The sequence below is a fragment of the Pelecanus crispus genome, chromosome 8, assembly GCF_030463565.1.
Source record: "Pelecanus crispus isolate bPelCri1 chromosome 8, bPelCri1.pri, whole genome shotgun sequence".
Classification (NCBI taxonomy): domain Eukaryota; kingdom Metazoa; phylum Chordata; class Aves; order Pelecaniformes; family Pelecanidae; genus Pelecanus; species Pelecanus crispus.
The window spans coordinates 47,790,441-47,816,077 of NC_134650.1; the positions used below are offsets into that span (position 1 = coordinate 47,790,441).

At 69.9% G+C, this 25,637-nt stretch overlaps 4 protein-coding genes across 4 annotated transcripts; 3 read left to right on the top strand and 1 right to left on the bottom strand.

The window, feature by feature from the left end:
• The first annotated feature begins 3,569 nt into the window (after nt 1-3,569).
• Nucleotides 3,570-5,889, top strand: HAS3 (hyaluronan synthase 3). The gene is made up of 3 exons (XM_075715504.1): nt 3,570-4,190; nt 4,767-4,868; nt 4,966-5,889. Exons 1-3 carry the CDS (start codon nt 3,570-3,572, stop codon nt 5,887-5,889), a joined length of 1,647 nt encoding a protein of 548 aa, XP_075571619.1.
• A 1,459-nt stretch (nt 5,890-7,348) lies between these two features.
• On the bottom strand, nt 7,349-7,892 carry CHTF8 (chromosome transmission fidelity factor 8). The gene is made up of 3 exons (XM_075715269.1): nt 7,870-7,892; nt 7,647-7,764; nt 7,349-7,561 (listed from the first exon to the last, which is right to left on the bottom strand). The coding sequence occupies exons 1-3, from the start codon at nt 7,890-7,892 to the stop codon at nt 7,349-7,351; spliced, it is 354 nt and encodes a 117-aa protein (XP_075571384.1).
• Nucleotides 7,893-8,663: 771 nt separating this feature from the next.
• UTP4 (UTP4 small subunit processome component) lies at nt 8,664-13,675 on the top strand. The gene is made up of 16 exons (XM_075715268.1): nt 8,664-8,822; nt 8,892-9,083; nt 9,194-9,278; nt 9,396-9,485; nt 9,608-9,816; nt 9,933-10,104; nt 10,185-10,276; nt 10,636-10,732; nt 11,117-11,181; nt 11,327-11,449; nt 11,597-11,756; nt 12,057-12,163; nt 12,373-12,468; nt 12,755-12,940; nt 13,081-13,191; nt 13,559-13,675. Exons 1-16 carry the CDS (start codon nt 8,664-8,666, stop codon nt 13,673-13,675), a joined length of 2,061 nt encoding a protein of 686 aa, XP_075571383.1.
• A 1,514-nt stretch (nt 13,676-15,189) lies between these two features.
• On the top strand, nt 15,190-22,496 carry SNTB2 (syntrophin beta 2). The gene is given in 8 exon segments (XM_075715471.1): nt 15,190-15,249; nt 15,251-15,707; nt 19,939-20,149; nt 20,560-20,770; nt 21,302-21,444; nt 21,642-21,838; nt 21,999-22,180; nt 22,404-22,496. Coding segments are annotated over 8 exon segments (1,554 nt in total).
• Nucleotides 22,497-25,637: the final 3,141 nt, after the last annotated feature.

Here is a 25,637-nt window from a genome sequence, read left to right on the forward strand (position 1 = left end):
CTCGCACGCTTGGAGTGGCAGCAGCGGCACGGGTCCTGGCGAGCCCCTGGGTCCTGCGGGAGGGTGGGCACCAGCCCCCGGGGCCAGCCCAGGGCTCGGGGAGCAGCCGACGGGGCCGGTGCCTCGGGCTCCAGTGCGGCCAACCAGCGCCGGGTGCCGCAGCTGCCGCGAGGGGAGCCGGGAGGGATGGGGGGCTCTGCTGCCTGCACCCCCGGCGTGGGCGGCCACGGCCCTGCCTCGGCACCGCGCTCGCACCACGGGGACGCTGGAGGGTCCTGGGGTTGCCACGCCGGCCGGCGGCTCTCACACGCCTGCACGCTCGCTGCCGGGTGCCCACGGGCATGGATGGAGCCTTTCGGGGTGCCAGCCCCCAGCGAGGGACAGGGATGATGCCACAGCTGAGCCAGCTTCTAAATGTTGTGATTTTAGCCAAATCCAAGAGATTTTCCTGGAGGGGGGACAGAGGGAAACGGAGCCAGTGTTGCCGAGCGCCCACCCTGCCAGCGCGGTGGGGCCGCGGTGCTGGGAGCGGGGTTGCGCTGGGGACCTGTCCCCCTCCACGCTGCCTCTGGAGAAGGCCCTGCTGCAGCAACGCCCACCCCGTGCCCGCTCTCGGGGTCTTCCTCACCGTGGGGTCTGAGGATGGGGCCCCTCCGCCGCAGCACCCGGAGCCCCCTCCGTGCCAGGGCTGTCGTGTGTGCCGGGACCGCGGCTGGCTGCCACGTGCTCAGGGACATCCGGGCATTGGGGTCACCCCCTCTCCCTCCGGCCAGGGCAGCACCCATGGGTGCTGCAGCGCCGCGGGTCCCACTCCTGTGCTGGGAGCTGCCGTGCACCCACGGGGTGGGGGGGGACAGGGCTGGGGACAGCGGTGCTGTGGGGTGACCCCAGAGCCCTTGGGGACCCAGCCCGGAGCCCCCTCGCTGGGCAGCCCCCAGCCCCACTGCGCACAGCTCCCGGTACCCGTTCCCGGCTGCCCCGTGCCGTGCCGTGCCGTGCCGTGCCGGATGGTGCGAGGGGCCCGGCACCCCCATTCCCTGCAAGGTTCGGGGTGCCAGGCTGTGTCTCCACCCCCAGCAAAGCCGCCTGCGCTGGGCCCACACCTCACCGTGCCGTGCCGTGCCGCTCAGCCGGGTGTGCACAGGCAGCGGGGAGCGCATTGTCCTCGCCGGAGAGCGGCGGCGGCTGAGCGCTCCTCCTCGCTCTCGCTGCCGCCAGCCCACACCGGTGCCGGTGCCGGGCCGCAGGCACGCACCAGGATGCTGCCGTACCGGCTGTGCCTCCCTAGGGCCTGCCGCGAGCGGCAGAGGACGTTTTTTGAATGAAAAGTCTCTTTTGATGCCGCTGGCCAGGCGCCGTCCGGCCATCCTGCTGCGGGGAAGAAGGAGGCGGCTGTGCTGGAGGAGGAGGGAGTTTGGTTTCCACCTTGGGCAGCGCGCCTGTGGCCAGCCGCCGGCCGGCACCAGGGAGAGGAGCCCGGCAGCCCTGGGCACACCAAAAGGTAAGGGGCTGCAGGGCAACCCCGGGGCTGGGTCCCTGCCGAGGGGCACGGGGAGGGCTGTGGGGTGGGGATGTGCCATCCCTGTCCCCCTCCCTGCTTCCCGCAGCCGGCCGCCGGCAGCCACGGGGACCCTGCAGCGCCGCAGCAGTGGCACGGGCACGACCGTGCCAGGTCTGACCCCACCGCGCCGCATTTCGCACCTCCACGCACCACCGCTGCCGGGCTCCGCCGGGCCACATGGGAGCCCCGCTGGCAGCACCGAGGGTCCCGGTGCGTCCCCGCCCTGTCCCCACCGCCCATGGGCTCACCAGTTCCTGGACACCCGCTCCGGGCGCTGCTCCGGCACCTGCGGTGGGGAGTTTCCAGCCGGCATCGCCGCAGTGCTGGGGGTTTCAGCCGAGGGGGACCCGCCTGGCCGGGGTGCTCGCGCTGGAGGGGTCCCCTTCCCCAGCTCCTGGGACTGGGAGGGTCTGGGCTGAATCCCGGCGTCACCTCGCAGCCGGCTCCCAGCCCAGCAGGACGCGCTGGCCCGTATCGGCGTGAGGAACCCCAAAGTGCTGGATTTGAGCCCAAAGCCGAGGCTGCAGCTCCTCCGGCCTCAGCGTGGTCCCTCCCGGCGCTGGTTGTCCCCTGCCATCAGCCCAGCGCAGGGACGTTGTGTGTCACCGGCACAGGGTTGCCGTCCCCTGGGGATGCCCTGGTCCTGCCCCGGGACCCACCGGCCGTGGGGACAGGGTCAGGCGGTGGGGCAGGCCCCGGGCATCCCCAGGTGGCTCGCGGCCATGGGGGCACACGGCGGCACGGGGAGGGGACGCCTCGCTTACACGTGGGCGGCATGAGAGGGGTGCGATGGGGTGGCCCCGGGGGGTCCCGGGGGTGGCCCAGCGCTGCCCTGGCCCCATGAGCTGTGGCTGGATGCCGGTGATGCCGGTGCCGCGATCGCTCCCGCAGTGCGGGGCTGGGGCCGGTGCCAGGTGCTGCCGGTGCCGGGCGGGTCCCCGCGGGTTGCGGGCGGTGCCGGGGGTGCCGGGCGGTGCCGGTGCCGGTGCCGGCGGTGCCGGTGCCGGTGCCGGGCGGGGCCCCCGCGGGCTGCGGGCGGTGCCGGCCCCGCCGCGGTATAAAGGGGCCGCCGGGGCCGGGCCGGGCGCACAGCGGCGGCGGCGGCGGCCGGGGCGAGCGGCGGCACCGGCACCACCACGGTGAGTCCCGGTCCCGGTCCCGGTCCCGGTCCCGGTCCCGGTCCCGGTCCCGGTCCCGGTCCCGGTCCGTCCTTCTCGCCCCGCCGGTGCCGGTCCCGGTGCCGGTCCCGGTTCGGGGAGCCCCCACCGGGAGCTGCGGGACCGGCCGCGGCCCCACCGGGAGCTGCGGAGCCGGTACCGGCTGCACCGGGAGCTGCGGAGCCGAGGCGGGTGGGGGGGAGCGGCGGGAGCTGCCGGTGGCGTTGCCGGTGGCGCGGGGGGTCCCTGCCTGCACCCCCTGCCTGCACCCCCTGCCTGCACCCCCTGCCGTGCTCGTGCACCCCCGCACCTGCCCGTGCCCCCCTGCCTGCACCCCCTTGCTCGCAGCACCCTGCCCGCACCCCACGGCCGTGCCCCGCGGTGCAGCTCTGCAGTCCCCGCCGCTGCCGGGGGGAGCGGGTGCCCGTGCTGCCATCCCCGGGTCCCCATCCTGCAGCGGGGCGGGGGGCTCTGGGTGCTGCTGGCGGTCCCGCCGGGGGCTCGGGGTGGCCATGCGCAGGCAGGGCATCTCCCCTGGGGACCCCCTGGGGCCGGGTCCCCAATGTCCCCGTGCCCTTCCCTGTCCTCCAGCCCGGCCATCGCCCGGCAGCGGCCGCGTCCCCGCTGGGCTGTGGGCGCGGGCGCCGCGCGCCGTGGGATGCTCGGGACCCCCACATGTGCCATGGAGGCACTGGGAAGGCGTCGCCCCCAAACCGGTGACCGGCGAGCGACGGGGCGGCCATGGACAAGCGGGGTGTGTCCCCCCCCCCGCTTTTGGGGAGCCGGGCAGCGGGTCCTGCCGCCGGCCGTCCCCCTCAGCGCTGCCCTGACGCTGCCCGGTGCCCCCGCAGATGCCAGTGAGCCTCTCCACGGCCCTGCGCGTCGTCGGGACCAGCCTCTTCGCCTTGGCGGTGCTGGGGGGCATCCTCGCCGCCTACGTCACGGGGTACCAGTTCATCCACACCGAGAAGCACTACCTCTCCTTCGGGCTCTACGGGGCCATCCTGGGGCTGCACCTCTTCATCCAGAGCCTCTTCGCCTTCCTGGAGCACCGGCGCATGCGGGGCGAGGGGCAGCCGGTGCGGCTGGGGCGTTCGGTGGCCCTCTGCATCGCCGCCTACCAGGAGGATCCCGACTACCTGAAGAAGTGCCTGCGTTCCGTCAAGCGCATCGCCTTCCCCGACCTCAAAGTGGTGATGGTGGTGGACGGGAACGGCCCCGACGACACCTACATGCTGGACATCTTCCACGACGTGATGGGCTCCGAGCGCTCGGGCAGCTACGTCTGGCGGAGCAACTTCCACGCGCGGGGCGAGGGGGAGACGGAGGCCGGGCTGCGGGAAGGGCTGGCCCGCGTCCAGGCGCTGGTGCGCGGCACCACCTACTCCTGCATCCTCCAGAAGTGGGGCGGGAAGCGGGAGGTGATGTACACGGCCTTCCGGGCACTCGGAGACTCCGTGGACTACATCCAGGTGGATGCATGGGCTGGGTGGGTGGGTGCAGGGGGTGGGGGGATGCGGGCAGCGAGCGGCCGGGCAGAGGGGCTGCGGGTGGAGCAGGAGCAGCCCCACGAGCCCGTGGCAGCACCCGGCGCCGGATCCGTCCCCCCGTACCGGCCGCAAGCCAGCGGCACCGGGGTTGGGGGTGAATTGCCACCGGGGTGGCCTGAGGGGGTTGAAGCCCTGCCCGCACTGTGCCCGTGAGGGTTTCGCGTCCCCTGCGGCGTGGGCAGGACGTGCCCCAGGCCGGTGTCACCCCGTGGGACGCCGCGCGTCGCGGTGCCGAGCCCCCGCGCGTGGGTGAGGGGTGGCGGCCGGGGCAGGTCCCACAGCGGTGCCAGCGTCCAGGGCACGTGGCGGGGTCGGGTGGCCCGGGGCAGCGGTGGCCGGGCACCGCGGGGTGCTCCGCTCCCTGCCATTGCCTGCCGGTCTCCGGAGCTCTGCCTCGTCTCGCCGGCTGCGGCTCGGGCTTGCCCGGCTGCGGGCTGGGCTGTCTGCCGGGCGCGCGTGGGTGGCGGGAGCGGGGCTTGACGTTCCCTCTGCCCCCAGGTGTGTGACTCAGACACGGTGCTGGACCCCGCCTGCACTGCCGAGATGCTCCGCATCCTGGAGGCCGACCCCCGCGTCGGCGGCGTCGGCGGCGACGTCCAGGTACCCCGGCCCGCAAGGGAGGGCACCCTGGGGCAGCGAGGGTGCCGGGGGGGGCGTGTTGCAGCGGTACCGGGGCTCACGTCCATCCCCTCCCCAGATCCTGAACAAGTACGACTCGTGGATCTCCTTCCTGAGCAGCGTGCGGTACTGGATGGCCTTCAACGTGGAGCGCGCCTGCCAGTCCTACTTCGGCTGCGTGCAGTGCATCAGTGGGCCCCTGGGCATGTACCGCAACGCCCTGCTGCAGCAGTTCCTCGAGGACTGGTACCACCAAACCTTCCTGGGCAGCAAGTGCAGCTTTGGGGACGACCGGCACCTCACCAACCGCGTGCTCAGCCTGGGCTACCAGACCAAGTACACGGCTCGCTCCAAGTGCCTGACGGAGACGCCCACCCGCTACCTGCGCTGGCTCAACCAGCAGACCCGCTGGAGCAAGTCCTACTTCCGCGAGTGGCTCTACAACGCCCTGTGGTTCCACAAGCACCACCTCTGGATGACCTACGAGTCGGTGGTGACCGGCTTCTTCCCCTTCTTCCTCATCGCCACCGTCATCCAGCTCTTCTACCGCGGCCGCGTCTGGAACATCCTCCTCTTCCTGCTGACGGTGCAGCTGGTGGGCATCATCAAGGCCACCTACGCCTGCTTCCTGCGGGGCAACGCCGAGATGATCTTCATGTCCCTCTACGCCCTCCTCTACATGTCCAGCCTGCTGCCCGCCAAGATGTTCGCCATTGCCACCATCAACAAGTCGGGCTGGGGCACGTCGGGGCGCCGGACCATCGTGGTTAACTTCATGGGGCTGCTGCCGGTGTCGGTGTGGGTGGCGGTGCTGCTGGGCGGGCTGGCCTACACCGCCTACAGCCAGGACCTCTTCAGCGAGACTGAGGTGGCCTTCCTCATCTCGGGCGCCATCCTCTACGCCTGCTACTGGGTGGCCCTGCTCACCCTCTACCTGGCCATCGTCGCCCGCCGCTGCGGCAAGCGGCAGGAGCAGTGCGGGCTGGCCTTCGCCGAGGTCTGACCGCGGGGAGCGCCGGGGTGGCCCCGGCTGCCGGGGCGACCACTACCGGTCCCCTCCTCGCCTGCCAGCAGCCCCGGCGCAGCCGGCACTGAGCCGTCAGGTGCTGGGCAGCGCTGAGCGCGCCCGCCGCGGCGTTTCTGATCAAGTCTTGCTTTTTGTTCTTGTTTTGGGCGGGTGGGGGGGGGGGGGTGGGTTGTTTGTTTGTTTTCTTATTATTTTCATTTTTCTGTACAAAATGAGAGAGGCCGAGCGGGTGCTGTCCGTCACCAGCACAGCCTTGGTGCTGCAGTGAGGGGGTGACGGCAGCGTCCCCCCCTCCGGTGCCGCGCATCCCGGCACGCTGTGCGGAGCACTGCTGGCCGGGCTCCCCCCCCAAACCCCACCGCCGCGGTCGGGTCCTCCACCCTTCGGTGCTTTCTATGGGGACCTCACGGGGTCCCCCCTCCCACGGTGCTATGGCAAAAACAGCCTCAACGCGGCACCGTCTCCCTCCGGCACCGCTGGCTGGTGCTGCCCGCCTCTGCCCCACGGCTTCGTATGTGCGGGCACGTACCCACGGGGAGCTCCCCATGGTTCCCTCCAGCCCCTTTTAGGGGGGTCCGGCTGCCCCGGGAGGGCAGCAGCTCCTTTTAGCTTCGCCAAAGAGCCAAGGGGGGGACCCCGGCACACGGAAGCGGGGAAAACCGGGGCCGTGGCTTGGCCGGAGCGTCACCGCGGTGACGTTCCGGCCAAGCCACGGCCCCATCGTACCAACCCCGCGTCTGTCTAGACAGCGAGGAGACGCTGGGTTTTGGGCTCGGGCATGCAGAGGAGGGGCGGGGAAGAGCCGGTTCCCAACCTTTCCCCTCCCCGGCTGTCTCCCCTGGGCCCTCTTTTTTATTTTCAGGGCTTTAAAAAAAAAAAAACAACAAAAAAACCAACAAAAACCTTTCTACAATTGAGCATTTAGACAGTTTTGTTTAATTTAATACAGAGTTTTTTAGGAGACTTTTGTAGCTCTTTTGGTATTCACACTTATTGCTAATTGTTTGTAAATCTATTTATTTTTTAACCTGCGGGTGGTTTTTTTTTTTTTTCGTATTTCGGAAAAGTCTGTTTTTATATCCTGACGGATTTGGCAAAATAAAGACTTGCACAGAGAAAGGGTAGTGTGTGGGGAGGCCGGGGCAGGACAGCCCTGCCTGGGCTGGGAGGAGGTCCCTGGCTCGCCTGGGACAGCAGCCGAATTTGCGCCCCGGAGCTCGGCAGCTCTCAAATGGAGGCATTTTGGGGGGCACAAGTGATGCAGGAAGGGCTCTGGGTGCCCAGATGCAGGCTCCAGCACCCCGGGGTGGCCCCGGGATCCTCTGTACAGGGCAGGTATGAGGCCAGGGCTGGTCCTGGATCTCCCTGAGCCCCATCTGCAGCACCCGGGGCTGCCTGGCAGCAGAGCAGAGCTCGCGGCCGCCGGTCCGAGCCTTCACACCCTCTTGGGCACGTTGGTGATGATGGGCTTGGGGCGGGTTTTGAAGAGGAGCTTGGTTTTGATGAGGGCAGTGACAGCATAGCAGGCGTGTGGCCCCGCGGGGCCGGGCTCCCCGCTTCCCCGCTTCACCAGGACGGCAAAGGGCTTCTCCAGCGGCACCGTCTTCCCGTAGAGGATGTGGTGGCCCACAATGAGCACGGGGATGCCCTGGAGAAGGCAGCGAGAGGCGGGGGGTGAGGGTGGGCGAGGCCCCGGGCGCCGTGGCCGTGGGACGCGGCGCGGGCAGCCTCACCTCATGGGTGTAGTGCAGGTCTCCCAGGAGGCTCCCGGCCAGCCCGCCGCTCTGCCGGGGCTCAACCTCGCCCTGCAGCTCCAGCAGCACCCACTGCGCCAGGCCCCCGGCGCCCTGGCTGCGGGCGAGAGTGGGCGGCTTCAGCCAGCGGCCCCAACCCTGCCCGGGGCTGGGCGCTGCGGGGGGTGGGATCCGGCCCCCTCCGGGACCGCGCAGCCCTCACCTGGAGATGAGGATCTGCACCATGCTCCGGGCCCTGCCAACAACCGGCACAGACACCGTCAGGGCGGGCCCCGCTGCGGCGGGAGCCCCCCCGGCCCTTCCCCAGTTTCCCCCGAGCCTTCCCCGGGTCCCCCCACCCAGGCTTCCCCTGTTCCCCCGCTATTCTCCCCCGGTCCCCAACCCCAGGTCTTCCCTGGTTCCCCCCCACCCCAGGCCTTCCCCGGGTCCCCCCCGACGGGCTTTCCCCGGTCCCCTCTCCCAGCCCTTCCCTGGTTCTGCCCCCCCGGCCCTTCCCCGGTTCCCCCCCACCCCAGGCCTTCCCCGGTCCCCCGAGCCTTCCCCGGGTCCCTCCCTCCCCGCCGCGGGGCCTTCCCCGGTCCCCACCCCCGGGCCTTCCCCGGTCCCCCCCATGCCCACCAGTGTCCCCCCCCACGCCCACCCCCGCCCCGTGCCCCACAGACCCCTGTGCCCAAACCCCCCCGGGGCCCTGCGGCCCCCCCCGGGCCACCATTGCGCGGGGCGCTGGTGCCCTCCAGCGGCTCCGGTGCTGCGGGGCCGGGGCAGCCGGACCGGACCGGACCGGACCCCTCCCGCCCGCTCTCCGCCCCGCCCCGCCCCGCTCCCGCACCCCGGCACCCGGCAGCGCCTGAATCTCCCGCCGCTCCGCGCCGCGCTTCCGCTTCCGGTCTCCCCCCGCCCCTCAACCCCGGCGGGCACTTCCGCTTCCGGTGCGCCGCGGCGCACGTGGGGGCCGGCGGGGCGGAGCGGGCGCCCGGCGCCCGGTGCCGGTGCGGGATGGGGGAGTTCGAGGTGCACCGGGTGCGGTTCTTCGGGCTGGTGCCGGCCGGCGTGCGCTGCCTGGCCTGCCAGCCCCGCGGCGGCCGCCTGGCCCTGGCCCGCACCGACGGCACCGTCGAGATCTACAACTTCGCCGCCAACTACTTCCAGGAGAAGGTGAGGGGGCCGGGCCGGGCCGCGCCGCGCCGCGCCGGGCCTGCGGGGTGACGGGGCCTCCCTCCCCAGGTCATCCCCGGCCATGAGGCCCGGTCGGTGGAAGCGCTGTGCTGGGCGGCGGGAGGGCGGCTCTTCGGGGCCGGCCTCGGCGGGGACATCACCGAGTACGACCTGGCCCGGCTGTGCGCGGCCCGCGCCCTGGACGGCTGCGGGGGGCCCATCTGGAGCATGGCGGCCAACGGCGGCGGCACGCAGCTGGCGGTGAGTGCGGCCGGTACCGGCACCGGGAGCTCTCCCACCCCCCCGCAGCGAGGGCGGCGGAGGGAGGGGGTCCTCCCGTCCCGCTGGGGCTGAGCCCGACCCTCCCGCAGATCGGCTGCGAGGACGGCTCCGTCAGGCTCTTCCAAGTTGTCCCCGGAGGGATCCAGTTCGAGCGGAACCTGGACAGGCGGAAAGGTGAGGCCCGGAGGGCTCGGTGCCGCGGCGGCATCGTCCCTCCGTCCGTCCCGGCTGCCCCGGTGACTGAGGGGCTGTGAGTCCACAGGGTCACGTCTGGAGCTTCTTTCCCCGCAGGCCGCATCCTCTGCCTTTCCTGGCACCCGTCGGGCACTCACATAGCAGCCGGCTCCATCGACATCATCCGCGTGATCAACGTCTCTTCAGGTAACCCCTGCCCCGGGGGGGGCGAGCCCGTCCTGTCCCCTGCCCCGGGGACCGTCGGCACCGGCCCACCCTGTGCTTTGGGGGATCCCCTTGCCGCCCCAACCATCCTTCCCATACCTCAGGCCAAACCGTCCAGAGGATCATGGTAAACTACCACGTGCAGAAGGTGAAGCGTGAGTGCATCGTGTGGAGCATCGCCTTCCTCTCCAGCGGCACCGTCGTCACCTCGGACTCCTTCGGGAGGGTGCAGTTCTGGGACTGGGATCGAGGGACGCTGCTGGAGTCCCACACTGTCAGTACCTCGGCTGTCCTCTCACTGGCCGTGTCGGAGGTAGGCAAGTCCCCCCGCATCCCCCTGAGGCTGACGGTCCCTGCCCACCTCCCAGCGCTGCCCTCTCCTTCTTCCCGGTCCGTGCCTGCAAACCCCGTCCCCGTTTCTCTCACCAGAACGAGGACAGCATCGTCGTGGGCACCTCGACCGGGGCCACCTACCAGTTTCAGCTGCTGCCGGTGAAGATGGGCAGCCTGGAGAAGCGCTGGGTGCGGACGAAGCCCTTCCAGCATCACACCCACGACGTGCGAGCTGTGGCGCACAGCTCGACGGCTCTCATCTCTGGGGGTAGGACTGGGCGTCTTCACGAGGAGGGCTCGGCTCTCTCCCTCCACTACCGGTTCATCTGAGCTCTGCTTGGCTTCCAGGCCTGGACGCCCAGCTGGTGATCCGCCCGCTGATGGAGAAGATGCAGAAGAAGGGCTACGATGCAGTGCTCCGTAAATTCACTTTCCCTCACGTGAGTGTTGCTCTGAGCGGGGTCTTGTGCCTGGCAAGGCAGGGCAGCAGGGCTGGCTCTTCCCGTGGGAGAAGGCTGGCCCTCCCTGCCCCGCCGGGTCCCCTCCCTGCCCCGCCGGGTCCCCTCCCTGCCCCTGGCGCGTCTGAAGGCTCCTGCCACGGAGCGGGTGAGGGGGTAGAAGTTGGCAAGCTCGTATTGCTGGTCCTGCTGGGTCTCCATCTCTGGTCTCCCATCCCACGGGACCCAATCCTTCCTCTCCCCCACCCCGCAGTCTGCCGCACCCCAGGGTGTTACGGCTTTGGCCCAGCCCTTTGTGCCAGGCTGTGGCTTCATGTCAGTCTGCCCGTTTCTGCACGCAGCGACGTCTCGTCTCCTGTGCCAGGAAAGCCCGGCTGCTCCTCTTCCAGTTCTCCCAGCACCTGGAGCTCTGGAGACTTGGCTCCACCGATGAGACCGGTGAGTCGCACGGCCCAGCTCTCCGGTGCAAGCCCTGTGGCAGAGCCCGCGCTGCCTGCGGGATTTCGGGCGTGTTGTCCTGCCACTTGGGCAGCAGAGGGGTGGTTTAGCCCGGGCCCCTTCCTCCCCACAGCCCTGTGCGGGCACGACGGCCACAGGCAGAGCTGCGTTTCCCAGCGCGGTGTGTGCCCGGGCGCGGGCTGCGCAGCTGGTGCAAGGCTCCGCTCGTGCTGCCAGCGGAGCTGGGCCAGGCCCTGGGGAGTTCGGCCTCGGGGGAGGTCGGGGAAGGGTCTGGGTTCTCCCCCGGGATCCCCAGCTGCTCGACAGGACCCGTGCGGTTTCCCCGCCGTCACTGATGCGCCACGTGGTTTCTTGTCATCCCAGGAAAGGACGGCGAGGTCCTTCCCTTGTGCCGCATGCCCGAGCACCTCGTGCAGCTCAAGAGCAAGGTAGGGCTGAGCCGGGGCCGCGGTCCGCCCTGGTGCCTGCCTTGCCGCAGGACGGGGCTTGGCAGCCTCTGCTCTCTCCTCTGATGGCTGAGCTGCGTGTGCCGGGGGATCTGGCGAGCCCCGCTCAGCCCCTCTGCGTTTCCAGGGTCCGGAGCACATCTACTGCAGCTGCGTCTCGCCCTGCGGCAGCTGGGTCGCCTACTCCACGGCTTCTCGCTTCCACCTCTACCGAGTGCAATACGAGGGTGACGGCGTCAGTATCGAGAAGGTGAGGAGGGTGACGGGCTGTCCCACTGCAGGGAGGGCTGCTGGGTGGCTGTGGGGTCCCAGGGGGCTGGCATGGCCAGCGCTGCTCACGGGGAGCGAGGACGGTAGCAGTGGGTGGCTGCCAGTGCTGTTTTCTCCCCGCTTTAAGGTCCCCAAAGTGCCCAAGCTGCTGCTTCCAGCCTACCAGCTCCAGTTCTCCTCCGACTCCGGCAGCCTCTTCGTCGCCTCCCACCAAGGCTCCGTCCACGTCCTCCAGCTGCTGGAGCCGGGGGGCTGCAAACACCTGCGCACATTTCGGCCGCCCTCAGGTTTGGGCTGGGGGGGGGGGAGCTGGGGGGTCCCCGGGCTCCGAGTCCTGTCCCTGCTGCAGGCGCAGAGGGGTGCGCAGGGCCGAGCGTGTCCCTGCTTTGCTGCCCTGGGGTGCACGGGTCCTTCCTCGCTGCAGCCTCTGCCCTGTGCCGCTCTCGTGGCCTGACACGGGCAGGGGAGCAGGGCACCCAGATTGGCAGGGGGGATACGGGTCCGGCCACCTCCTGGGGTTGGGTCTGCGGCTCCTTGTGCCTCGCAAGCCTGATCGCCCGTTACAGCCGGCGAGGGTGTTTCCGCAGGGTCCTCCGAGGCTGTTTACCTGCTGGCGTCGAGCGCAGATGGGCACTGGCTGGCCACGGTCGGTGGGGACTGGGTGATCCATGTCTACGACCTGAAATGCTTCAAGGTAGGGGCAGGTGCCGGAGGGTGCTGCAGGAACGGCCCCCGCTGCCCTCCTGCCCTGGGGGGCCGGGTGAGGGTGGGCTCGGTGCGTGGGACCCCTCCCTGGAAGCCATCGCTGCGTCCCCGGAGCAGGGCTGGGGGTGGGAAGGGGGAAGGTTGGGTCAGAGGCAGCCCCGGTTGCTCCCGTCAGCGCGCTGTCCTCCTGCCTCGCAGCATCACTGCACGGTGCCCACGTACAGCTGCGCGGTGACAGCCCTCGCCATCCACCCCGTCACCAACAACCTCGTTATCGCCTACTCGGACCAGCAGGTAGGAGCAATCCCGGTCGCAGCCCCCGTGGCCCTGGCCGCTTCCCTGCGGCTCTTCCCATGTCCTGGGGGCTTTCTGGCTGCACAGCTCCGCAGGAGAGCCGCGGCTCCGGGCAGGCGTGGGGACCCGGCTGGCCTTCATTGCCCGCTGTCCCCGGCAGGAGCCTGTCCCCACGCAGCGCTCACGGCCCGGCTGAAGCCGGGGCTGCCCGTGCACTGGCGTGGGGGTGATGCCAGCGAGGACTGGACCTTGCGAGCCACCCTGTCTCCCCTCTCCTGCCTCTCAGCTGTTCGAGTTCAGCATCCCCGAGAAGCAGTACACGGCCTGGAGCCGCACCGTGCAGAACTGCGGGCTGCACAAAGCCTGGCTGGAGAGAGACTCGCCCATCACCCACATCGCCTTCAACCCCAAGAACCCATCGCACATCCTGCTCCACGACATCTACATGTTCTGCGTCCTCGACAAGTCCTTGGTGAGCCCGCGGGCCTGGTCGGGGTTTGCGTCCAGGGTATCTCCCCTGCTCTGCTGTCCCTGTCCCCGCTGGGAGCGGAGGTAGGGGCGCGCGGTGGTGGTCCGGGCGGTGCCAACGCGTGCTGTGTGCTCTCCTCGCAGCCCTTGCCGGACAACAATACCCTCCTGATGAACCAGAGCACCCTGAAGCAGCTCCCGGAGACCGCCAGGCAGCGGCAGCTCCACGCCTTCAAGATCTGCAAGAAATTCCAGGTGGGTGATGGCGTTGCTGGGCGCGTGCCGTGCCGAGGAGCGGGGGCCAGCAGGGTGCCCTGCGCCCGTGGTCCCTGTGGCCTTGCCTGCTCTCGTGCCTTGTCGCTCCCGGTGCTGTACCAGCGCCGGGCGCCCAAGCGACGGAGCAGAGCTCGCTCTCATCCCCGTCATGGTGCGGCTGCTTGCTGCGATCTCGTGGGCTCCGATTGCCCAGCAGCTCCTGGAGCACCCGGTCCCAGGCAATGCCCCTGGTCGCGGCTAAGCCGGAGCCAGCTGCAGGGCAGCTCTGCGCGGCTGAGCCTGGCAAGCCGAAGCGGAGGGGGGCCGGCACCGCGCTCTCATGTCCCGCTCCCTCCCTGCTCCGCAGCCCCTGCTCTTTGCGGATCTGCTGGACGAGAACTGCCTCGTGATGGTGGAGCGGCCCATCATGGACATCAAGACCCAGCTGCCGCTGCCCATCCAACAGAAAAAATTTGGCACCTGAGAGCAGCACAAGCTGCTCCAGCCGTAGAAACTGTGCGCGTTGCTTTCCTAGGGTGCTGTAGGAATAAAGCCCGCTGTTCTGTATGGCTGCGGCCTCCGGCCTCATCCTTGCCCTGCAGGGCTCCCTGCTGTCGGAGCAGTGGAGCACAAGGATGCGGCCGCCTCATGGGACTGCCCGCGGGGGCTGCAGGGACAAGGAGGCACCCCGGATCTCCTGCCTTCTCTCTGGCTGCTCTCCTGGGCAATGTCGGGTCCTGGTGTTGGCTTCTCTCTCCTCGTGCCGGCCAGCGGCCGGGTGGATCGGTGAGCACTGCCTGGGACAGAGGGCTCCCATCCCTGGGCTCTGGACAGACAGACAGATGGTGATTGTCGGTGCTCAGCACCCATATGCAGCACCCCGAGCTGGGTGAGCAGCCTGTGCCCCTGCTCCGTGCCTTGGGAGAGGTGCCGGCTCCCTGAGCCGGGGCTCCCAGCTGCCTGCCGGTGGGATTGGGGTGTAGCGGGGTCCCTCTGCCAAACGGCCCGTGCGGCTCTGCAGCGGCTGTTAGCTGGAAAGCCGGGTGCTTCCTCCAGCCCTTCCAGTAACACCAGTCCCCCATTTCCAGTTTGCACTTGTACCCTCCCTGGCAGGAGGGAGCAGGCCCATCAGTCTCCCAAGTAACCAGTGATAGGACGAGAGGAAATGGCCTCAAGCTGCGTCAGGGGAGGTTTAGATTGGATATTGGGAGAAATTTCTTCACGGAAAGGGCTGTCAAGCATTGGAACAGGCTGCCCAGAGAGGTGGGGGAGTCCCCATCCCTGGAGGGGTTCAACAAACGGGCAGAGGTGGCACCTGGGGTCAGGGTTTAGTGGGCATGGGGGTGTTGGGTTGATGGTTGGACTGATGATCTTAGAGCTCCTTTCCAACCTTAGTGATTCCTGGTTTTACTTTCATTAAAAAATAATCCAGCCACCAAGCCAGGAAACATGGAATTATTCCTCTCCCCTTAACTGGTTTAGTGGTGGCCTTGGCAGTGTCAGGTTAATGGTTGGACTGGATGATCTTAAAGGGCTTTTCCAACCTAAATGATTCTGTGATTCTATGAATCCTGCAGTCTGGCTGTGCCCGGAGGGAGCAGGGGTTTTTTGGAGGGGGGGGGGGGTGGTTCCCCATCCTTTCCTTTCCCTGTAATCCCCCCTTGTATCCCTAAAGGACACTTGTATCCCTAGAGGATATCTTCCCCTACTCCTGAGGAGGGGGAAACTGGGGTTTTTAGGAACGGCTGCGCTGGAAACGAGAGAGGCGAGCAAAGGGGGAGCGCAGCTTTGCTAAGCGGGGCTTTAGGGAAATGGAGGGCGGGGAGGGAAATAAGGCGCGGGGCGGGAAATAGGGCGCGGGGCGGGGCTTCCTCACCCCTCCCTCCGGCGCGACCAATCGCAGCGGCGGCGGCGCCGCTGCGATTGGTCGCGCCGGAGGGAGGGGAGGGGCGTCCCAGCCCCGCCTCTCCCGCAGCGCGGAGCCAACCGCAGCGCGCCATGCGGGCGGGGGCGGGGCCTCCAGGCCCCGCCCCCCCTCCTCCAGGCCCCGCCCCTTCTCCCGGTGCGCGGCGGCGGCGGCGGCAGCGGCATGGCCGTGTGGACCCGGGCTTGCAAAGCGGGGCTGCTGGAGCTGCTGCTACGGGAACGTTGGGTGCGGGTAGCGGCGGAGCTGAGCGGCGAAGCGCTGAGCCTGACGGCAGAACCGGGAGGCGGCGAAGCGGCGGTGCTTAACGGCGTGGTTAACGGCAACGCGGAGGCGGCGCCCGGTTGCGTGCGGAGGGTGCGGGTGGTGAAGGCGGAGGCGGGAGGGCTCGGTATCAGCATCAAGGGAGGTCGGGAGAACCGTATGCCGGTGCTCATCTCACGTATCTTCCCGGGGTTGGCGGCGGAGCGGAGCGGAGCGCTCCGTCTGGGCGACGCCATCCTCGCCGTTAACGGCGTCGATCTCCGGGATGCCACCCACGATCAAGCCGTCCAGGCGCTGAAGCGAGCCGGGAGGGAGGTCATCCTCGAAGGTACCGGCTACAAACCCCCCGCTACCGGCCCACGCTGCTCCCTCCCCCCTCCCCGCCCCCGTTACCGGGTCTCCCAACACCCCCCTGCCGCTGTCACCGGGCTCCCGGACCCCCCCTTGGGGCCCTTTTCCAGTTGCGGGACCCCACTCCCCCCACCCCGGTCACGGTGCGTGTGTCCCCCAAAACCCCCAACCCCGGTGCCGGGTCCTGGCGTGCCCCCGCTTGCCATGGGGTCACGGCGACGGGGACAGCGGCGTCCCCCTCCCCGGGGAGCTCCTGCTTGCGGCGGGACGGGGACCCCTCCCAGCTGGGGACGAGGATGGGCCCCGTCTGCTGACCGTGCCCCCCCGGGACGGAGCTGGGGCCCCCCGGCTGCAGGGGTCCCCCCCCGGGCAGGGGGTCCCCCATGGCAGCTCCGGGGATGGAGCCCCTGGGGTGGGCGCTTGTGCCCCCTGCGTCCCCCCGGGAGGGCTCTGGCCCCGGGGGGTTGGTTTGGGGTCTGCCCGTGTCCCCGTGGGCTCCGTGCCCACGGCGCAGCAGGCTCGGGGCTGGCCCGGTGGAGCCACCGGCTCCTGCCCGACCTGTTCCCGGTTCCCAGCAGCCTGACAAGCTCGGGCAGGACTCGCCTGGCCCAGCGGCGCGGGGCTTGTGCCATGGGGCACCGCGCCCCGGGCAGCGGGGAGGACGCGAGCCCCCTGCGCCGCGGGTCAGGGTGGCCCATGCGGGTCCGTGGTGCCGCACGCACTGGCGCGGCATCCCGGCGAGGCCGTCTGTCCGCTGGCGCGCGGGGCTGCTCCGTGGATGCGGTGCCCGGCAGGCGCTGGGCTTGGTCACTTGTGCCCGGGCTGGGCTGGGCTGACGCCGGTGGCAGGCGCTCCGGCTCACCCGCCTGCTCTCGGCACGCTGCGCCGGCACGAGGCCGGGCAGATGGGCTCCCTGGCACAGCTGCGCCCGGCATGGGGTGGCTCAGCTGCGGCTGGGGGCTGCGGGGGCCAAGGTGGAGCCGCGGCGTTGGGCTCGGCTCTTAAACACCCGGCAGGTCGGTGTCCGCCGTCGGAGGCAGCGAGAGTCCCCGTGGCTCCCGGATTTGCCATCTCCCCGCCGCATCCTTCCCCGTCTCGCGCCACCCGGCTGTTTGATCCTCTCCCGCAGGAGCTCTGGCCCCGCGGCCTCTTTGTCCCTCGCTTCCGCCACGGGCACGGGCGCTGCGGCAGCCGTCCCTTCCCTTCCCGCCGCGGCCGGCGTCGGGACGCTCCTCACCGCCGTGGGGCTGCGGGGCTGCCTGTCCGACGGTTGCGGCTGCCCCACGGCCCGGGGAGGCCGTCCGGTGTTTGGCTGGCGGCTGCTGGCCCTGGAGAGGAGCTGGGGAAGACACTCGCTGCCCTGGCCCGTCTATCCTCGCTCGTCCCTGGAGGTGTGACCGCCCTGGCAGGCAGGGCTCGCGGGCGGGTGCTGGGGCTTCACCGGGGCCGGCGGCGGAGTGCGGGAGCACCGGCATCACAGTGGGGCTGGCGGCCCCTGCTCTGGGCACTGGGTTTGGCCGCAGGGACCTGTGCCGGGCGCCTTCCTCCCGGGGTGCCCGTGGGCGCGCGGCACGCTCCGGCACACGGGGGGAAGGGAGCCCTTCCGCTTCTGCGGGGGAACCGTGGGCAGAGCCGCCGGCCGCGGGCAGGCAGGCCTGGCAGCCGGCACAGGGGAAGGCTGGTTGCGAGAGCTGAGCCATGTGCAAACGCGGGGAAACCTCTGCGGTGTTTCGCCTCCAGATGCCAGCGGCAGGAGAGGGCTCCAGCCCTGAGGACAGACCGACGCTGTCCCGGCAGCACGTCAGGGCAAGGCCTCGGCGAGGCCGGTGCTAAGCCAGCACCGCCGTGCAGCCGGCGCAGCCGCCTTCCTGCGGCAGGTCAGGCGAGGGGTGCAGGCAGAAGCCGGGTTTCCTTTGCGGTGAGCGCGTAGGCGGGGCGGCAGCGGCAGTGCCGGGACAGCCGTGCACCGGCTGCCGGCTCACCAGAAGCAGAAGAGGTGGCTGCAGGTGCCACCGCCCTGGTGCCAGTTTTGCGCCCGCCGGCACGGGGGGCTCTGTACTGTTGCATACGCCGTAGCTGCATCCCCCCGAAAGCAGGGAGCCGGCTCTGCCGCCGTCCCCGCCGGCAGACGTGGTCCCGCGCATCTGCTCGGTGCCGGGGCACGCGTCCCACGGCGGCCGAGCTGGCACAGCTGGGCAGGGGCTGCCTGCTGATCCCAGCCGCTGCCGAGAGCTGGCAGCGTGGCCGCGGCCCCACCAAGCCCACGCTCCTCTGGCGGCGCCCCGGCACGGCGCTTGGGCTCCTGCACCGCCGGCTCCGGGAGCTTTTGGCCAGCCTGGCTTTCGGGGAGGTGGTGGCTGTGCCCCGGCGGAGGTTGGCACCGGCACCGCGGGCTGGAGCCCTGCCGGGGGCCGGCTGGAGAGCGCCAGGGCTCTTGGCCAGCGCTGGAAGCAGGTGTCCACATCTGGCAAACAGCTGCCGAGCAGCCTCACGGTGGGAGCTGCCGCCGCTGCTCCGTGGCGCTGCCTGGCCCAGGCAGGCAGCAGGATTAGGGGTGCGCGGGGACGGCGGTAATCCCGGGATCAGCGCGGCAGGAGGCTAATCTGAACTCGTTTGCTGCCGGCAGCAAGGACAAGCGCCTCGTGGCAGCACGTCCTCACCGCGCCGCTCGGCTCAGCAAATCCGGCGGGAGGGCGGGGGGGGCCGCCTGCCCGCTCCCCATCCCCGCCGGCATCTCCCTGCCCATGCCGCAGGCAGCCGTCGGCCCCCGCGGCGGGGGGATTTGCAGCGGGCGAGCCCTGGGCCACGGGACCGCGGGCTCTGGCAGCGGCACGACTGGCTGAAAGCGGGACCTGGGCCCCACCGCCACCGTCATTCCCGCTCCGGCAAAGCGCCGGTGGCCCGGCCGGCCCGGCTGCGGTGCGGCATCGTGCCGGCTCTGCGGCTGCTTTCCCCGAGCGCCAGGGAGTTTTGCTTCACGATGGATTACAACTTATTTGCTTTTTTGTGTTTGTTTTTAACTCCCCGTTGCCCCGGGGCCTGTGGACGCTGCTGTTCGCAACACATTCCTCCTTCGGGGACTGGCTGCTGGGGCTCGGCGCAGGCGAGCGGCTCTCCCGGCTCTCTCACGGCATGCGTGCCGGCAGCGCGGCGGCCGGGGAGCTGTGTCCGGGGGAAGGCGCGGTGGGCGGGGGTCCAGCGCTGGCTGCAGGCGCCACATCCCAGGCCGCCGTCGGCGCTCGCTCACGGCTTTCCTGCCGGGCCGAGTGCGCCGTCCTGCGCGGCCTCATCCCTGCTCTGGCAGCCGGTTCCGCTGACGCTCCCTGACATCTTGAAGGCGTTGGCTTTCCCCGAGCGTGGCGGCTGCCGCTGGCAAGTCCACGGGCTGGATGAGCCGGGCTCCCCAGCTCGGGGTCCTGCTCACCTCGGCTGGAGCTGGGATGGGCTCCGGGGTGCTGGTGCCTCGCTGGGGCTCTGCTTTGGCTGGGCTGGGTGGTGCTCGGAGACGGACGGTCCGGGGGGAGTAGGAGCCGGTGCCTCTTTCCTTCCTGCCTGGCCTGGAGAGGAGCGTGGAGCCGGGATGTCTTGCCTGCAAACCCTCCTCCTTCTCCTCCTCCTGCCGGGAGCGGAGGCAGGCTGCCGGCGGGCCGCTGGCAGGCGTGAGCGGCAGCACGGGGTCAGCCCGCCGGCAGCGCCCGCGGCGCTGGAAACTTGGCCGGTGCTGTCCCCGCAGCGTGGCGGCCGGGGCGGGTCAGGATGGGCTGCAGGCTGACCTCCTGCCCGGCACCATTGTGCTGCGCCGCCTTCCCTTTCCTACGCCGGCTGCCGGTAATGGGGATGAGCCGCCGGTGCCCGGCCGTTATTGGGATATCTCCGTCTCGGGGCAGGGTGGGACCCTCCGGACTGTGCCCACCATCCCCAGGGCTGCTGCACCCCCCGGGGCAGGCAGGGTGCCCGCTTTCCTGCTGCCTGTCCTCTGCCTGCAGCGCGGGGCCGGGGGGCGACTTCAGCGCCCCGGGGCCTGGGCTGCGCTGCTGGGGGGGGTCCCGCAGCTCCCCAGGCCTGGCCGAGACCCCCTGCGTGCCGGGGGGACGCACGCAAACCATCCCCCCGCGCCGGGGTCAGGGTGTCCCCGGGGTGCAGGGCTGCGGCGTAGGGGTGCGGGAGCCCTGCCCAGCCCTAACCTGTCCCCCCGCTCCCCCCCGCAGTGAAGTTCATGCGGGAGGTGACCCCCTACATCAAGAAGCCCTCGCTGGTGTCAGACCTGCCGTGGGAGGGGGCCGCCCCGCAGTCGCCCAGCCTGAGCGGCAGCGAGGATTCGGGCTCCCCGCAGCACCAGGGCCCCCGCGACCGCAAGGTGATCCCCCTGAAGATGTGCTTCGCCGCCAGGAACCTCAGCATGCCCGACCTGGAGAACAGGTGAGGGCAGGGGCTGCCCGCGCCCCCCGCCAAGCCCAGCGGGTGCCAGCACCCGCTCCCCACGGACCCCCCGCCCCGGGACAGGGCTGGGGGCTGCCCCTCGCCGTGGCCGTGACCTCCTGCTTCCCCGGCTGAGCCATGGACGGAAAGGCCGGGAGGTTTGGCGGGGGCCAGGGCAGTGCCACGACGCCCCGGCTTCCCCGCGGCGGCTGGCAGCCTGCCCTGCCTCCGGAAAGCGGGGTCCTGCAAATCCCCCCAGGCTTTGCCTGCCGCAGCGCTGGTGCTGGGCCGCGCCGCTGGCTCCCCAGCATGGCCGGAGCCCCAAACCAGTGCGGCCAGTTTGCCGGGCTGGACCACGCTCAGCCGGGCGCCGTCGGTCCCGTCCCACCCAGCGCCGCGTCCCCTCGCAGGCTGATCGAGCTGCACTCGCCGGACAGCAGGAACACCCTGATCCTGCGCTGCAAGGACACGGCGACGGCGCACTCCTGGTTCACGGCCCTGCACGCCAACATCGCCGCCCTGCTCCCCCAGGTCCTGGCCGAACTCAACGCCATGCTGGGCACCGGCGGCACCGCGGCCGGCGGCAGGGAGGTGAAGCACATCGCCTGGCTGGCCGAGCAGGTACGCGCCGCCGGGGCTGTGCCGAAGGTGCTGCTCTGGCGACGGGCACCGCTTGGCACCGTCCCCAGGGACAGCAGCGCCGACGGGGCTGCGGTTGCAGCCGCGCAGCTGCCGGAGAGCCCTGCCAGCAGCGTGGCCGCCGGGCTCAGCCGCTCTCCCGTTCCTTGGCCGGCTGTGCCCTGGCAGTGCTTCCCGTTCCCTCAGCCCCGTCTCCCGCTGGGGTTTCCCGGCTGGAGACTCTCATCACCCCCTCGCTCTTCCGCGCATTCACTGCCCGATAGCCGCAGCCTGCCCAGGCACCGCGGTGAGCTCGGCCCCGGCAGTGAGATCCCCCAGGGGCTGCTCCTGGTTTGTTTTTTCCGGGATGGCTGCCCTTGGCAGCGCCTTGCACGGCTTTACACGGACGCTGCCGAGAGCCTGGCAACGCGGAGCCGCTGCCTTGGGGTCAGCCCGGACATGGGTGCAGGGAGCGGGGTGCCCGGGCAGCGGCGGGTGCCTGCCGCCCCCGGTGCCCCTCACCGTCTCTTCCAGGCGCGCCTGGACGGAGGGCGGCAGCAGTGGCGGCCGGTCCTCATGGCGGTGACAGAGAAGGACCTGCTGCTGTACGACGGCATGCCCTGGACCAGGGACGCCTGGGCCTCCCCCTGCCACAGCTACCCGCTGGTGGCTACCAGGTGGGCTGGCGGGGCTGGATCCGGCCGCCTGCGCGCTCCGCTCGCCCGCATCCAGCCCCTCCGCTCGCGTCCTGGCTCTGCCTCCCGCCGGAGCAGGGAGGGAGACCCCGAAACGTCGGCGGGCGCGGGGCGGCACGGTGCCGGCGCTGCCATCGCGCCCCTGACCCCCGCTCTCCGCCCGTGTCCCCCCACCCTAGGCTGGTCCACTCGGGCTCGGGCCACCGCTCGCCCGCCCTGGGCTCGGAGCTGACCTTCGCCACGCGGACGGGCTCTCGCCAGGGCGTGGAGATGCACGTTTTCCGCGTGGAGACCCACCGGGACCTCTCCTCCTGGACGCGCGTTCTCGTGCAGGGCTGCCACGCCGCCGCCGAGCTGATCAAGGAGGTGTCTGTGGGTGAGTGCCGGCGGGGACGGGGACCCTCGGGGTTCCCCCATTCCCTCCTGGGGTCTGGGTGCCGGCAGGGCGAGGGCGCAGCGGGGCCTGGGTGGGCGAGCGGTGCCGGGGGGGGGTCTCGCAGGCAGCGGCGGGGGCTGAGCCCTGCCTGCGCCCGCAGGCTGCACGCTGGGCGGGCAGGAGGTGCAGCTCGCCATCCACTACGAGGGCGGCTTCACCATTTGCCGGGAGGAGCCGGGCGGCAGCGTCCTCTTCCGCTACCCCTACGAGAGGCTGAAGATGTCGGCGGACGACGGCATCAGGACCCTCTACCTGGACTTCGGGGGCCCCGAGGGGGAGCTGGTGAGGAGGGGGGCTCACCCCCTGGTTTTGGTGTGCGGGGGTCTTCCTCCACGGGTGGCTCCTGCTTCCCCCCATCCCCGCGGCGTCGCGGCTGCCCGGACCCGCTGGGTGCCGCTGGTTGGGAGCCCCCAACCCCAGCCGCGAGACCCCCGGTGCGCCCCCGCCGCGGGGTTTGGCGTGCCGGCGGCGGGGCTGACGCCGCTCTCCGTCTCCCCCTCCCCAGGTGCTGGACCTGCACTCCTGCCCCAAGCCCATCGTCTTCATCCTGCACACCTTCCTCTCGGCCAAAGTCACCCGCATGGGGCTGCTGGCGTAGGCGGCCCCCGGCCCCCCCGCCTGCCTCCCCCCGTCACAAACCGGCCGGGGAAAGCAGAGGGACCCCCCCGCCCCTCCTGCCCCACCAGTGCCTTGCCAGGGCCGGGACTCACCGCCGTGGGAGCTGCCGGGGCCGCGGCGGGACGGCTGCCCTGCGACGGGGGCAAGCCTCTCCCGCTCCCCACCGGTGGTCCCGGACCCCCCCCATCCCGGTGCCAGGGGGGTGCTGGGGCGCAGACGCCAGCTTGAATCCCCCCGGGCCCGAAGCCATCGCCGATCTCACCGCCTGTGCCTTGGAGCGGGGCGAGCCCGGCCCCCCACGCCTGGGGGACCCCCGGTGCTCCCCCCAAACCCCTGTCTGGGGGAGCCAGCGCCCTCCCTGCCTCGGGGATCCCCAAAAAGGGGGTCACGGCGTCCCTGCATGGGACGGGGCTTGGGGCGCGCGGCCCCCCGTGGCTGCAGCGCGGGGTCCCCGTGTCCCGCTCCGTGCTGGGGGACACGTTTCTCTTACGGGTGCAAAAGGGGCTGCCCCGGGGGGCTCGTCCCTGGGGGGCAGGGGCTCAGCCCCCCCCCGCTGCTGCCCGCAGGGCTGGGGCAGGGTGCGGCGGTGGAGCCCCCAACCCTCCCAAAGCCAGAAAACAAAAGTTGTGTCTCTGCGGCGCTGGGCAGAGGGGCTGGGGCTGCCGGGGGGCTGCCACCCCCCCACGCTGTCCCCACGGCCCCCCCCAGCCCCTGCCCCCCGCCCGGGAGCTGCTGCGCGGGTCCGGCCCCCCCCCAGATTTGGGGCAGGACTTGGCGATCGATGCACTTTCGCTTTTTGTACTTCCCCCCCCCCGCCGCCTTCTCCAGGGGGGGCAGCTCCCGCACCCCCGGGGTGCTGGGGGGAGCCCTGGGCACGGTGGGAGTGGGGGGACCCCCCCCCCCCCAACTCCGCGGGCTCCCCACTCCTGGCTGAGGCCCCGTTCCCCCCCTCAGCCAAATTCTGCACATTTTTCTGCTTCCCGGGGGGGGCTGCGCGTGCCGGGGGGGGCCGGGGTGCGGCGACACAGAAGCACTACAGGCCCCGGCCCCCCGCTGCAGCCCCCCGCGCGCCCCTTCTATTTTTGTATTCTTTGTAAATCGCTATTTATATCAGATTGCCTTTTCTGGGGGCTCGGCGTCTCGCTCGGGGGGGGCCCGGGGGCGCGCCGCTGTCTGTCTGTCTGTCTGTCTGTCTGCAGCACGGGGATGGACGGGACAGGGCCCGGTGCGGGGACACGGAGACCCCCAGGACAGGGCCCGGTGCGGGGGCACGGAGACCCCCGGGACGGGGTGCGGGGACACGGAGACCCCCGGGACGGGGCCCGGTGCGGGGGCACGGAGACCCCCGGGACGGGGTGCGGGGACACGGAGACCCCCGGGACGGGGCCCGGTGCGGGGGCACAGAGACCCCCGGGACGGGGCACGGGTGTGCGCGGCCGTGCACCCACAGCGTGGGACAGGGTTCGTGCACACGCGTGTAGCCGTTAGGAGGGGGGTGTGCACACGGGCTAGCGGGTGGGAGGCGTACGTGTACGCACATGTTAGTACGTGTGTATAAACACATGTGCGCACATGTATGGAGTAGTAGGGGTGTACACACACGCTGGTTAGTAGGTGTGTTGTACGCACACGCATTAGTAGGGGTGTATGTACACCCACACGCATGTTAGTAGGTGTGTACATACGCACGTATGGGCTAGGAGGTGTGTGCACACGTGTGTGTATGGGTTAGTGGGGGGTGTATATATACACACATACGTTAGCAGGAATGTATATACACGTATTTGCACACCCACACATGTTATTAGTTGTGTACACACATGCGTGTGGGTTAGCAAGTGTGTATACACACACGGAAACATGCATGGGTCATGAGGTGTGTGTACACACACAGAGGTTAGTAGGTGTGTGTACACACGCACTAATAGGAGTGTATATACACATGCGTGTTAGTAGGTGTACACACGTACAGGTTAGGTGTGTGCACACGTATGGGTTAGGAGGTGTGCACACACATGTACGGGTTGGGTGTGTGTGTATATACACACACGGGTTAGTAGGTGGTAGGTGTACACGTGTGTGTACACACGGGTTAGTAGGTGTGCATATGCGCACATGTATGGCTTAGGTGTACGCACACACAGAGGTGAGGAGGTGTGCACACACATGGGTTAGTAGGCATGTACACATAGGGGATAGCGTGGGGGTGTATATATACACACGCAGGTTAGTAGGTGTGTACACACACGTACAGGTTAGGAGGTGTGCGCGCACACGCGTTAGTAGGCGGTAGGTATGTACACACGCACATACGGGTTAGTGGGTATGTATGCACACATACATGGGTTAGGAGGTGGGTATGTATGTATATGCACGTGCATACACCGCATAGGGGTTAGTAGGTGTGTACGCACACACGTGTGGGTTAGGGGGTGCACACGCATGTACAGGTTGGGGTGCACACGCACACGTATGGGTTGGGGTGCACACACACGTACAGGTTGGGGTGCACACACACATACAGGTTGGGGTGCACACACGTACAGGTTGGGGTGCACACGCACAGGTTGGGGTGCACACGCACACATATGGGTTAGGGGGTGCACACACATGCACAGGTTGGGGTGCACATGCACACGTACAGGTTAGGGGGTGCACACACACGCACAGGTTGGGGTGCACACGCACACACGTACAGGTTGGGGTGCACACACACACGTACAGGTTGGGGTGCACACGCACACACGTACAGGTTGGGGTGCACACGCACACGTGTGGGTTAGGGGGTGCACACGCACACATGTACAGGTTGGGGTGCACACGCACACATGTACAGGTTAGGGTGCACACGCACGCACAGGTTGGGGTGCACACACACGCACAGGTTGGGGTGCACATGCACACACGTACAGGTTAGGGTGCACACACACACACGCACAGGTTGGGGTGCACACACACGCACAGGTTGGGGTGCACATGCACACACGTACAGGTTAGGGTGCACACGCACACACGCACAGGTTGGGGTGCACACGCACACACGCACAGGTTGGGGTGCACACACACGCACAGGTTGGGGTGCACACGCACACACGCACAGGTTGGGGTGCACACACACACG

What these genes read in the sequence shown, in the direction of transcription:
- HAS3 (XM_075715504.1), top strand. Translation starts at nt 3,570, where the DNA reads ATGCCAGTGAGCCTCTCCACGGCCCTGCGCGTCGTCGGGACCAGCCTC. An exon ending in ACTCCGTGGACTACATCCAG is followed by an intron (nt 4,191 to 4,766) that starts GTGGATGCATGG and finishes CTCTGCCCCCAG; the next exon opens with GTGTGTGACTCAGACACGGT. An exon ending in GCGTCGGCGGCGACGTCCAG is followed by an intron (nt 4,869 to 4,965) that starts GTACCCCGGCCC and finishes TCCCCTCCCCAG; the next exon opens with ATCCTGAACAAGTACGACTC.
- CHTF8 (XM_075715269.1), bottom strand. Translation starts at nt 7,892, where the DNA reads ATGGTGCAGATCCTCATCTCCAG. An exon ending in GTGCAGATCCTCATCTCCAG is followed by an intron (nt 7,765 to 7,869) that starts GTGAGGGCTGCG and finishes TCTCGCCCGCAG; the next exon opens with CCAGGGCGCCGGGGGCCTGG. An exon ending in ACCTGCACTACACCCATGAG is followed by an intron (nt 7,562 to 7,646) that starts GTGAGGCTGCCC and finishes TGCCTTCTCCAG; the next exon opens with GGCATCCCCGTGCTCATTGT.
- UTP4 (XM_075715268.1), top strand. Translation starts at nt 8,664, where the DNA reads ATGGGGGAGTTCGAGGTGCACCGGGTGCGGTTCTTCGGGCTGGTGCCG. An exon ending in CCAACTACTTCCAGGAGAAG is followed by an intron (nt 8,823 to 8,891) that starts GTGAGGGGGCCG and finishes CTCCCTCCCCAG; the next exon opens with GTCATCCCCGGCCATGAGGC. An exon ending in CACATTTCGGCCGCCCTCAG is followed by an intron (nt 11,757 to 12,056) that starts GTTTGGGCTGGG and finishes GTGTTTCCGCAG; the next exon opens with GGTCCTCCGAGGCTGTTTAC.